The 13,219-nt window shown below is 36.9% G+C and overlaps 1 protein-coding gene across 1 annotated transcript in view; it reads left to right on the top strand.

Moving 5' to 3' along the window:
* TMEM232 (transmembrane protein 232) overlaps nucleotides 1-13,219 on the top strand; it is a 259,927-nt gene that overhangs the window by 69,252 nt on the left and 177,456 nt on the right. The window contains 1 exon segment of the mRNA XM_007451224.1: nucleotides 8,026-8,204. Within this exon segment, the coding sequence (XP_007451286.1) occupies nucleotides 8,026-8,204 (179 nt within the window).

The following is a 13,219-nucleotide window of genomic DNA, read 5'->3' as shown; positions in this document are numbered from 1 at the left end:
AGGCTAAAGGGTTTTAGTTCTTCTTCTGCTGTCTGCCTCTTGGTGGATGAGGCTGTCTAAGAGGCTTGTGCAGCCTTCCTGGTGGGAGAGGCTGGTCCCTGCCCACTGGTGGGTGGAGCTGGGTCCCTCTTGTGGGCATGGCTGTGTTAAGGGTTGTGTTTACTGGACAGCTGTGTTCTCAGGAAGACTGTAAGTAGCCTGTCTCCTGATGAGTGGGCTGTGTTCCTGCCATGTTGGCTGTTTGTCCTGAGGTGTCCCAGCACTGGAGCCTACAGCTGTTGGGTGAGCCCAGGTCTTGATGATAAAATGATGACCTCCAGGAGAGCTCACACCAATGTGTACTCCCCAGAACTACTGCCACCAGTGTCTTTTTCCCCACAGTGAGCCACAGCTGCCCCCCACCTCTGCAGGAGACCCTTCAATACTAGTAGGTAGGTCTGTCCCAGACCCTTATGAGGTCACTGCTTCTTTCCCTGGCTCCTGGTGCACATGAGACCTTGTGTGTGCCCTCTAAGAGTGGATTTTCTGTTTCCCACAGTCCTGTGGAATTCCTGAGATCAAACCCTGCTGGCCTTCAAAGTCAGATTCTCTGAAGGCTCCTCTTCCTCCCATAACAGACCCCCAGGCTGGGGAGCCTGATGTGGGGCTAAGAACTTTCACTCCTGTGGGAGAACTTCTGTGGTATAATTATTTTCCAGTTAGTGGGTCACGCACTTGATGGTATGGGATTTAATTTTATTATTATTGCACCCGTCCTATCAAGTTGTTGTGGCTTCTTCTTTGTCTTTGGATGTAGAGTATCTGTTTTTTGTTAGGTTCCAGCATTTTATTTATTTATTTATGTATGTATGTATGTATTTATTTATTTATTTTTTGTCGATGGTTGTTCAGCAGTTAGTTGTGGTTTTGATGTTTTTGTAAGATGAGCTCACGTCCTTCTACTTTGCCTTCTTGTCTCTGTCCTTACTTATGATTGGTATTTAAATATTATATGTGTATTTGTGTGTATAGTGATAGATATATCATTATAATTATTATAGTAAAACGTTCTGAAAACAAAGAGTACCCTCAAATTCCTATTTATTCTACTATACATCCAAAATATATCCCCAAATTTTCTACATATCTGTGTCTCTATTTTTGACTCCTATGACGTTCAGGAATCCCCAAGACCACCCTCACTTCTGAAACTACTTGCGAGTTTGGGGACCCCCAGGACAACCCTCATGTTTCATAATTTGTGGAAGAATTCACAGAACTCAGCGAAGCCATTTTACTTGTGAGTATGGTTTCTTACAGTGAAAGGATTAAAATCAGCCAAGGAAGAGGTGCATAGGGCAGAGTTCAGGAGAGTTCCAAGCAGAGAGCTCTCCACTGTCCTCTCCCAGTGGAGTTGTGTGGAAAGCATTTACTTCTCGAAGAAACAATGTATGACAATTTGCATAGAGTATTGTCACCTATGGAAAGTCACTAAGCTTTGGTATCCAGAATTTTTATTGGGCTTCAGTCTCATACATATGGCTGACCCCAGTCTCTGGCCCTTTCAAAGGCAAATTGATAATCACAACCCATGGCTCCCAGGTTAATAAGAACATTCTTATCTGACAGGACATTCCAAGGCATTAGAGGTGACCTCCCAGAAGCCAGGGGTATAGACCATTGTACAAGTTTACTGTACAAATCCAAAGTCTATGCAATCCTCACTTTTCTTATAGATTAACTGCAAAAAACTAAAAATCTTCCTGTCTGCCTTATAGTCCCCCTTTCCATGAAGAAGCCAAAAAGATTTTTTTAATACATAAAATGGGTAAGTTCCCTTCTGTATTTAAATGCTCTGTTAGCTTTTTATTACACTAAGAATAAAATCCAAACTCCTTTCCATGGCTTACAAATTGGCCATGATCATTGAGAGTGTGCCTCTGCAAAGAGCATGACTACCTGATCTCATCTTGTCCCAAGGACCCCCTGGTGTCTTGTACTCTATCCATTCTATCTTTTCTTTTGTTTCTCTAAACTTTCAAGCTATTCTAGGTCCATAGCCTTTGCATTTTCCATCTCTTCTGCTGGGAACACTTCTCCCCAGCTCCTTACATGTTTAGCTTTTTTTTTTTTTTTTTAATCCATCAGATTTTAGCTTGAATACAATGTCCTCATGGAGGTCTTTCTTTCACTCTGTCTGTAGTGGTTTTCTTTTCCTAGTCTTTGTTGGTCACATTATCATCTTCTATTATTTTTGTAATGATATTTTCAAGTTCACTTTCTTAATATCTGTCTTTCTCCCCTAGAATTAAGTGTCTGTAGAGCAGTAACATTGTCTTTTTCTTTGGTACATAGAACAGTGGTTGGCACATAGCATTGACTCAGTAAATATTTATTAAACAAATGGCTGGCTTACTGAATAGTTCTTCTCTTGGTTTCTTGACATTGATCTAGTTCCTCCACACTACATGGCATTTCATAAAGATAATGTTTTAAACTACATCTTGCATTCAGGTTACCTTTCAGTGATATAATCGATTCTGTGGTGCCAAGTTATATTTGCCAAAATTGTAAAAGCTGTGTTCATTTATAATCGTCCATATAAGTAGAAATATTCATATTTTATGTTCATTGAATATGTGAAATATAAGTATCTAGGCTGTCAATTAACAACTTCCAAATAGTTCAAACGCTAAAATAAAACATTCCTACAGAGAAAGGATCATAAAGTATTTGTTTTCAAATGGTATAATTTAATAAATTTTTAAGGTTTATTAGGAATTCTGTTTTGCTTCAGTTTTGTTATTTCCTAGCTTAGCCGCAGACGGAGACACATTTTTTCTCAGTACATTTAAAGTAACATCTTTGATAGCTGCCACAGGGTCACTCAAAGCAGATCAGAAAAGTGCCTTATGTTACAGTCTGGTCCTTGGATGAGAAGTTTCAGAGCGGGCATGCTTCTCAGCAAGTGTGTAAACATGCATATGAGAGCACATTCTACTTTTTATGACAGTTGTAACACATCCCATCTATCTTTATAAGAATTTTTTTCTTCATTAACTGTCAGTCAATTGGATGTAATAGATTCTCCCTAAAAATATCTGTAAGCAACATTTCACTGTAGTTTAAATCAACAGGTGAACAGCTTTCTTTTAAAGTCATCAATGGCATTTAAAAATTGAGTTTTGAGAACACAGTTATCAGAATATATTTTATGGTTTCATGACTGGTCTACTGGTCTTGTGTATTCTAAAAACAAACCATATTCAGTTCAGTGATTGTAGGGTTCTAAAATATTGTTCCTCAAAAAACAATCATTTAAAATACATGAAGGAAGGTAATTTGTGTGTACTTTTGTCAATCATTCTTTTTAATGTAAAGAGTTGGGAGTTTAGAAATAAATGAGAAATAAATTTATAAATGGGTTAAAATCCACAGTATGTTTTATTTATCATACTGTTCAAAAACTGCTTTTGTATTTCTGAGGTTTGCAATTCCAGAATTATTCATTACAAACTCATAGTTGTTTCTCTACTCATATTGAGTTCAGGCCTTATTTTTCTGCTAATGACTCACAAATCCATAATTTCAATTCTCCTATTTTACTTGAATTATAGCTCTGTTTTTACAACGAGCTGAATATCAGATTCCCCTTACCCATCATCATACCATATTTATTTATATCCTTTCTCCCCAAACTGGCTTTCTATGTAATCTCATTTCTGCAAGTGATTTCATTATTGTTTCAGTTTTCTGAGCTTGATTGAACATGCACTTGTCCTTTTCACTTCACTCTGTCTTCCTCCTCCAATACAAAGAAGTCTTGTGAGATCTACTCAACAATGTCTTAGCTTTGTCCTTTACTCTCCAGTCTCCTGCTGCTCATCACAGTAAAGCCCTGGCTTACCTCATAAAACTCCCATATTGGTTTCCCAGTTTCTTGCTTGAATAAACATAACATTTCATTAAGCAGATATAGCATTACTCTTTTGCTCAAATATCTACCAGTTAATCTGACCTAATTTATCTTTAGTTATTTTACCTTATACTTTTCTAATATGAACTCTCCACCTTAGCTCCATTTGAGATCCTCCCTATCCTCCTCTCTTCTTACAGCTCCCTCTCTGCTGGGGGTAAATGGGCCTGTTACCAGGGATCCTGAGTGGGGATGGTTCCTGCGGGTCCCTGAGCAGATGGGAGCACCTCTGGGACTGTGGTGGAGCAGGGCTGGGGCCTGGTCATGGGACCACTGCTGTGTCTGCAGGTCTCAGGGCTTACCAGGGGTACAAATGCATTTGGCTCCCCCCAGGCTCCTGAGCATTCTCCTGCTAGGTCCATGGGTGGGTTCCTGGGTGTGCAGAACTGCCTCTGGACCATGGTAGAGTGAGGCTGGAACCAGGTCACAGTGCTTCAGGGTCCACAGTCGGGTCCTCAGTCAGTGGGCCTGTTACTCAGAGTACAAAGGCATGGGTCCTCCCGAGTCCTTTGGTGGATGGGACTTGTGGCAGGACCATGGACAAGCAGAGCAGAAGCTAAGTTCATGGGGGGACAGGTGTGCTACTAGGTCCACAGCTGGACCACTGTTGAGAGGCCAGCCACCTGAGTCCAGCCTGCCTTCTTGAAGTGGCCCTCCTGAGTCTGGGTTCCACTGGTGTTTTACAACGTATTAACCTGGGTTCCAAGGTCTCCCAAAAGGCAGTTTTGTTCATGGATGTCTGCCAAGTTGTTGTTACTGTGAGTGGATGAAGGCTGGGGACTTCCTAGTCCACCATCTCGCTGATCTCACTTCCTATATATAATTTCAACTATTGCACTACACCGAATTTTACTGGTAAAATTTTTATGAGGGGAAAATTATATTTTCAAAAGAATTTGCTGCTTAACTGTAGCCTCATATTTGCAGCTTTTACTTTATCAACTTTGGATAGAAAGTGTGGAAGCTGGACACATGCCTTTCTCCTCCCATTTCTAAGCTGTGTACATTCTCTCTTGCATCCTCCTTCCACCTTCTAGTCTATCTTCCTTTCCTATGAATGGAATAGAGGGCAGGATTGGAAGGAAAAGTATTTGTCTGAATTGGAGAGGCTGTGCTTCATGGGATAAGATCATCCCAGCCTTCACCTGCCTCTCTCACTCATCAGCAGTGTGTTGCTAGGGAAGTTTCTAACCAAGTTGAAGCTCTTATCTTCCCTTCTATTATTCTAAGTATAATATAGTCTTCATAGCAGGATTGCAGTGAGGAGTAACTAGAATATGGCACATCGTAGGTACTCCCAACTATTCTAGTTATCGTAACAATGATAACTGTTATTAGCCTGGATTATTAAATCCAGATTGAATTAGGAAAAGTTGAAGATTGTGACTTTTCAGATCGTGCTTATAACTTTATTCAAGAGCGGCATTGATGAATTCAGTGTCACACTAGCTCTCACCGGGATACCCTCCATCTTCCTTTCTGAACCTTCTCTTCCTCTTGCTCCTCTTACTTGCTTCACATATACTCAGTACCCTCATGTTGCTCTTTAGCTAACTTAAGCTCATATACCCTTTGAGACCTGCATTAATTTATTTATCCCATCACTAAATGAGAATTCTTGTTTCTTGAATAGTATTGCATAGCAATATATCGTCTAGTGAGAAATAATTAAGATAAAGAGTAAAGAGAAACTTCTTCCTCTTTTCTGTAGGGGAAATGAATATTTTGAAAGTGGAACTTGATAACTTATTTAAATTGCTAATTGGTATATAATTTTTAGGACAAGTATATTAAACTTAAAGAAAAACTCTCTGAATTCATTACTCCCTTTCCCCTATTTCGTTCGATTTCTCTATTATTTAAAAAAATCTTCCAGCTTATAATTATATCAGTAATTTTTGTCTACTTTTTACATTATTTTCAAAGCTTTCTTTTGGTTCAAATGCCATATTTCATAGAGCTTGATCATTTTTATAACAGCCAGTGATTTTTCTCCTGTCTCTCTGATTTATTGTAAAAATTCACCATGGTGGTCTAACTGTTCATACTTCCTTGAATAAATTTCTCTTTACTTGAATTCCAAAAAGGTGTTTATAGGGCTTCCCTGGTGGCGCAGTGGTTGAGAGTCCGCCTGCCGATGCAGGGGACATGGGTTTGTGCCCCAGTCCGGGAAGATCCCACATGCCGCGGAGCGGCTGGGCCCATGAGCCATGGCCGCTGAGCCTGTGCGTCTGGAGCCTGTGCTCCGCAACGGGAGAGGCCACAACAGTGAGAGGCCTGCATACCTACAAAAAAAAGAAATTGTGTTTATAGTACATAGTTCACAGTTTACCTTTTTAACTTTTAAATTTATTAGGTATAATATTAGGTGCATTTCATCTTTTCATAGCATTAGAAGTTTTTTTTGTTTTTTGTTTTTTTTAAAGAAGCCATTTATTCAGCGTCATGATCAGACTATTACATTTAGCAATCAACAGCATGGGTGCAAAAAAAAAAAAACTACATTAAAACCCTTTGTTGGAATACGTCCCACAGAACAGAAACTAAAATAACTTGTTATCCAATTAGTCACAAATACACAAATACTGTCTTTCTGACTGTATTTGTGACTGTATTTGTGACTAATTGGATAACAAGTTATTTTAGTTTCTGTTCTGTGGGACGTATTTTGCCCATACACATGAGTATTGTCTAGAACATGTCTTCTTTGTAGCAGCTAGGCCCTGCCACCACTGTGCTTGGCTGAGTTCACAAATCTGTTGTAGCTTCCCTGTCACTTCTCTGGCTCTCCTCTCCTGCTAAGCTTTGTTTCCTGGCAGTAATCAAAACCTTCTGCCACTGCCATAGCTACTGCTGCTGCTGGAACCACCATAGCCACCTTGGTTTCAGGGTTTGGCAAAGTATTGGCCTTCACCACCATAGGGGCCATAACTTCTGCCTCCAAAGTTTCCTCCTTTCATGGGTCCAAAATTTGAAGATTGATTGTTGTAACTGCCAAAATCATTGTAGCTTCCACCACCTCCAAAATTGCTTCCATCATTACCAAATCCATTATAGCCATCCCCACTGCCACCATATCCACCACCACCGTGGCTGCCACCAAAGCCACCTCGACCACTGAAGTTTCCTCCATGACAAAAGTTGTCATTCCCACCAAAACCACCTCCATGACCACCACCAAAGTTTCCAGAACCACTTCGACCTCTTTGGCTGGATGAGGCACTAGCCATCTCTTGCTTAGATAGGGCTTTCCTTACTTCACAGTTGTGGCCATTCACAGTGTGGTATTTCTGAATGACAATCTTGTCTACAGAGTCATGATCATCAAAGGTTACAAAAGCAAAGATTCTCTTTTGCCACTGCCTGGATCAGTCATGATTTCAATCACTTCATTTTCCCATACTGTTCAAAATAATCTCTTAGATGATGTTCTTCAGTGTCTTCTTTAATGCCTCCAACAAAAATCTTTTTCACAGTTAAGTGGGCACCAGGTCTTTGAGAATCTTCCCTTGAGACGGCCCTCTTTGGTTCTACAACTCTTCCATTCACCTTGTGTGGCCTTGCCTTCATGGCTGCATCCACCTCCTCCACAGTGGCATATGTGACAAACCCGAAGCCTCTGGAGCATTTGGTGTTTGGATCCCTCATTACCACACAATCTGTGAGCGTTCCCCACTGCTCAAAATGGCTCCTCAGACTCTCATTGTTTGTTTCAAAGCTCAAACCTCTGATGAAGAGCTTCCGCAGCTGTTCGGGCTCTTTGGGTGACTCTGACTTAGACATGACGGCAGTGGAGGGGGTGGGGGGAGACGTCAACGATGCTTACTCGGTGGCGTCCATGAGCAGAAAGAAGAAATCTACCGAACGTATCTCCGTTAGAAGTTTTTAAATGATCTGTGAGATCTTTTAAAATTAAAGGAGTAAAAGTAGTGAATGGTAAAAAGAAAATTCCAGAGCTCAGAATTTCAAACTTTAAAACATTAATAAAATCAAATTTCTTCTTTTTCACACAACCATACATTAATAAGATGAATAAAATATCTTCCTAAAGAACCTTTCTTTCTAAACAGGTGATCAAGTGAAATGGACTGGATACTATGGCTTAGTGTATAACCTGCTGAAAATGTCATGGGAACTTCGAGGAGATAAGGAGCAGGATGGACTTATAAACACAATATGGCAAATGTTACTGAAAACAAAGGATCATGAGAAAGATGGGTGAATCTGTAATGCAGTAAATATTGCCCAGGTAAGATAAAACACTGGCCATCAACTGGTATGTCTGTCACCAGGAAATATTTGTCCTTTGTCTAAGGAAAAAGGAATATTCATATTCAGTGAATATCAGTGATTCACTGTTGAGAACGTGATTTTTAAAAGTTAATACTGACCTAATTTTTAGTTAAAGATAAGAGGGGATAATAAATTATTTAGTGAACTTATTTAGAAGTTTTTCTTTCCAGCATTAGACAATATAAATTGCAAATCTGGACTCAGTAAATCTAATGTCTTTTTCTTTAAAGTTAAAAACATATTTTTACAAATTCTTGGTTTTTCTAGTTCTGTTTGAATATATATATATTCACATTCAAAGGAAATCATTATGAAATTAGCTATCCATTCTTCATAAAATGCAAATATTATTTTCCAGTGATTATCCATGTGGTATCCTATGATATTTCAAAACTCCATCAAATAGTTATTTTTTCTCTGTGTCTTATTTTGAGCCAGGTTAATTTGTTATTCTAAAGTACACTTTTTTCTGTCCCTGAAAGTTTCTGGTTCTTTCTAGCTTGCACAGATGCAGTTATCCTAACATTCTTTTTTTTTTAATGTTTATTTATTTTATTTATTTATTTTATTTTATTTTTTGGGCTGCATCCGGATCTTAGTTGTGGCACATGGGCTCTTCATTGTGGTGTGCAGGCTTCTCTCTGGTTGTGGCACACGGGCTCCAGAGCATGTGGGCTCTGTAGTTTGCAGCATGTGGGCTCTCTAGTTGCAGTGTGTGGGCTCAGTACTTGTGGCGTGTGGGCTTGGTTGCCCGGCAGCATGTGGGATCTTAGTTTCCTGACCAGAGATCAAACGCTCATCCTCTGCTTTGGAAGGCAGATTCTTAACCACTGGACCACGAGGGAAGTCCCCTAACACTCTTAATATACTGTTTTCCAATAATAATTACAGATGTGAATTAATGTTAACAAGAAAAGCAAAAATGATTCACTCTGCTTAATTGATTGTCCAAGCGTATGGGTGGGCCATTATTGCAACACAGAATATCTACACTCTAGATCCTTAGTAGAAAACAAAATCTTAAACTCTTGGCTTTTGAACCATAAGTCTGATTTGGAGTAATGATCTTTATGGAGGACTATCTGAAAACATGCAGTCCATCCTTTTCTCTAGATTTCTAATATTTTTTTCATGGAAAAAGACAATCAGATTGCTGCCCACTTCAACAGTGTTTTGGATTTCATGGACTTGCTTTCATGCAACTTGCTTCATCTTTGTCCTTGGTTTTGGTGAGAGGCACAGAAAAAAAAAAAAGAAAAAGAAAATTATTGTACCTATTATAGTGGTGACCACTATATCACCCAGTATCCTTTTTACTGGGTTTTAGGAAATAAATCCTTCTTAGTTTCATGTGCTCTCTGAACATTATTATTGATTTTGTATAAATGGCTTGCTGGAGCTTAAAAAATAAGAGTCAAGTTTTTGACCAGTTTCTGAGAGAAATAGAGGATGATTAGTTCATCTCACCCAGTCTTTTTTTTTTTTCTGTTTCCATGATTCTTCCCATTATTTATGTTATTATCTACTTTTGTATCTATTTTTATATTCCATTTAGTATCTCAAATGGATTAGACTGCAACTAAATAAATAAGCTAACTCAAATTTGTCATTTCTATAATTAAAATTCTATTTGTATGCCTGTTTTCAAGGCCAGTCATTAGGTATAAGATAGCTTCTTTCTTCAAAATTTTAGTAAATATCTGTAGATAATTATATTTGAAATTCATAAGTCAGTTAATCAGACATAGTAAATATTTTTTAGATGCTAGATCCAAGTGAAGACCTTATTACTCAAGCAGTCAGCACTGAGAATAAAGGAATAAACAAAAGCTTAACCACTAGATGTGCTAATTAGTTTTCAGTGCTTAGTGAGGCTTCTGAGAGATGCTTTCATTCATTTTAAATAGTAAATGTGTGGGGAAGGCAAGTTATCCTCAGAGAAAAATCTAAATTAGAAATTTCTAAAAGCAGTTATATTAATTTATGCATAGTACATAGTTAACATAAAAATAAGTTAAATTTGCATTAGGTAGATTAAAAGATATAACTTATTATAAATGTGGTTTATATAAAGTTTAGCTAGAGAGAGACATATTTGGATTATTAAACAATATAAATAATATAATATAAATGTAAATAAATTATAAAGTATCTAGTTGGTAAAATGTCACTTAATTTAGTTGGATTCTCTTATTTAATATTAAGGTACTATGAGTATGTAAAGTGAGAAATTATATAAAATTTTCACCAAAAACAGTAAAAAATATGAAGCAAATGTGAGTACTTACTAAATCTTTTTTGCCATAGTGAATTCTATGGAAGAAACGAGGATGTCCAAAAAGTAACCTTTACACAACAAATTTTACTGTTTCATCCAGAAGACCTATTCTTCAGAAAGATAGGGAACAACACAAATGGAATATTATATAATGTAGCTGGCCCCATGAAAGTTCATAGCACAAAATGGGAGTTCAGATAAATGTTTGCTCTCTTTTTTCTAATATTAATGAGGAATAAATTACTATTATCTTTAAGTAGTATTTGAGCTGGAAACTTAAATGATGAGTTACATGAAATGATTCAAAGAGGAAGGGTCAAGGAAAGCATCTTTCAGATAAGGAAATGGCATGAGCCAAACATAAATAAGAATGCTTTAAGAGAAAGTCATTGGTTGACCTTGCCTTGTTGGGGAAAAAGGTTTGGATTGGGCAGTATTAGGCATCAAATTTGAAAGCTATGTTTTGGTTACCAAGCTGAGGTCTTAGAGACTTAGGGATGGTTTGATAAAACTGGAGATGCTAAGTAAAGGAAACAGTTTGGGGAAAAAATTGTTTTGTTCTTATTGGATTTTAATGGTTTGGTGATTTATGTTGGATAAAAATCATGTATACAATTTCCTATATATTTTTTAATGAATTACTGCTTTGGAACTTGTGGTACACTGTTAGAGTAATTTTCCCCAATTTATTCAAGGCTCCCTATATCCCATCCTTCCTTCCCCACTCAAATTCTAGGCTTGACCATGTGACTTAATTTAAACAATTCTAATGCTATACAAGTAGAGATTTGAAAAATGCTTACACATTGGTGCCTGCCCTCTCTTGTTCTCTTGGCACCCTGTAACTGATATGTAAATAAGTCCGAGTTAACCAGGTGGAAGATGAGAGACAACATGGTAGAGAGACAAGCCATCCTAGTTGTTCCACGGACACCTCCCAAAACTAGCCGGTCCCTACCTGACCTAAGAGTTGATCATAGACACATGAATGAGAGCAGAAGGCACATTCTCCTGTGCCCAGCTCAGATTGCTGACCTTGGCACTGTGGACTAAATAAATGGTTGTGTTAAGCCTCTAAGTTCTGGGTTTTTTGTTTTTTGTACATAGTAGGAGTTTTCTGATTGAGTGCTACCTAAATGAGATTTTAATCTCTACATTGTTCAGTATAAATGTTACTTCTTTCATACTTATCATTTTTTAAAAGACACTAATAATAATAGCTAAGATTTGTTGGGCATTTACTGTGTGCCATGTGCTAAACACTTTACATGCATTAATTATTTAGTCCTCAAAAAAAACCCGTATGATACATGAGTTGTTATAGTCTTGATTTTACTGATGAGGAAATTGAAACTTTAAATAAGGACAGTTAAACTTTTTGAAAGGTAAAGTAACTTGCCCATGGAGACTGTGGTAGATTACATTGTTTGATTTTCTGTTTAATAATCATTGCATTCCTAGAAGAGAAACTCTTGTTAATATGGCTATATTTGCTTTGATATTATTTTGTTTAAGATATTGCACCCATAATATTTTTTTACTCTTCAGTAAGATTTATTTATGCTTTTAAAATCATCTTTGAAATATATAGGACAAGTAATAATTCTTCTTAAGGTGTTCCTTTATTTTCTTTTTTTGTATTTTATTTTTTTATACAGCAGGTTCTTATTAGTTATCTATTTTATATATATATTAGTGTATATATGTCAATCCCAATCTCCCAATTCATTCCACCACTACCACCCCACCATAATGTTTTTCTTATAATGTTTTCTTATAAAGTAAGGGTTTATGTCAAAGTTATGCTGAACTACTAAAATGAATTTGGAAGTGATTACCTCTCTCTTTTTTTTTCTATTCTCTGGAAGAATTCTGTAGTATTGTCATGATTTCTTCCTTAATAATTTTAATTAATTCCTTAAATTCCCAAGTGAAGCCATTTGGTCATGGATACTTACAGAAAGGTTTTTAATTTGTGGAAGAATTTTTCAGTTATATGCCTGCCTAGACTTTATTTTTCTTTGCATCAGTTTTGGTTGTTTTGTCTCCCTAAGAATGTGTTTATTTCATTTGCATTTTTAAAGATATTTTATAAAGTTGCTCACAGTATCCTTCTGTGATATTTTAGCATCTTTAGAATCTGTCATGATACTCTTTCTTTTGTTCTCCTTTTAGTGTATCATGCCAAGGATTTATGAACTTTGTTTTTGAAAAACAAGTTTTGATTCTCTTGATACTGATACTTATTACTTCTATTTTGAACCATTGGTTATTGAAGTTTCTTAATGGCTACATATATGGAGATTTTGTTTTTATATTTATGATTTTTGATTTCTAGTTTAATTCTACTGTGTTCAGGGACAATAGTCTCATCATTATGAAATGTTCTTCTTTATAAAAAGTGTATCTTTTCTATTATGAGTATACCACTGTACCTTTCTTTTATTAGGGTTCTTTTGGTTAGTATTTGCATGGAGCATCTATTTCCTTTTTTAAAATTCCAAGCTCTCTGAATTCTTACATGTATATATCTTTAGAGAAGCAATATATTTTAACCTGAAAATTATTGACTTTATATTTGAATGCTTATTCTATTTACACTTAATGCCATTAGAATATATTTGTGTTTATTACTACATCTTTCTATTTACTATTCTGTTTGTACTTCCTGTTCCTGGCTCTCCTTTTGTGTT

The sequence above is a fragment of the Lipotes vexillifer genome, unplaced genomic scaffold (assembly GCF_000442215.2).
Source record: "Lipotes vexillifer unplaced genomic scaffold, Lipotes_vexillifer_v1.1 scaffold91, whole genome shotgun sequence".
Lineage (NCBI taxonomy): Eukaryota > Metazoa > Chordata > Mammalia > Artiodactyla > Lipotidae > Lipotes > Lipotes vexillifer.
Note: the sequence above shows the minus strand (reverse complement) of the source record. Positions and strands in the feature narration are given on the sequence as shown.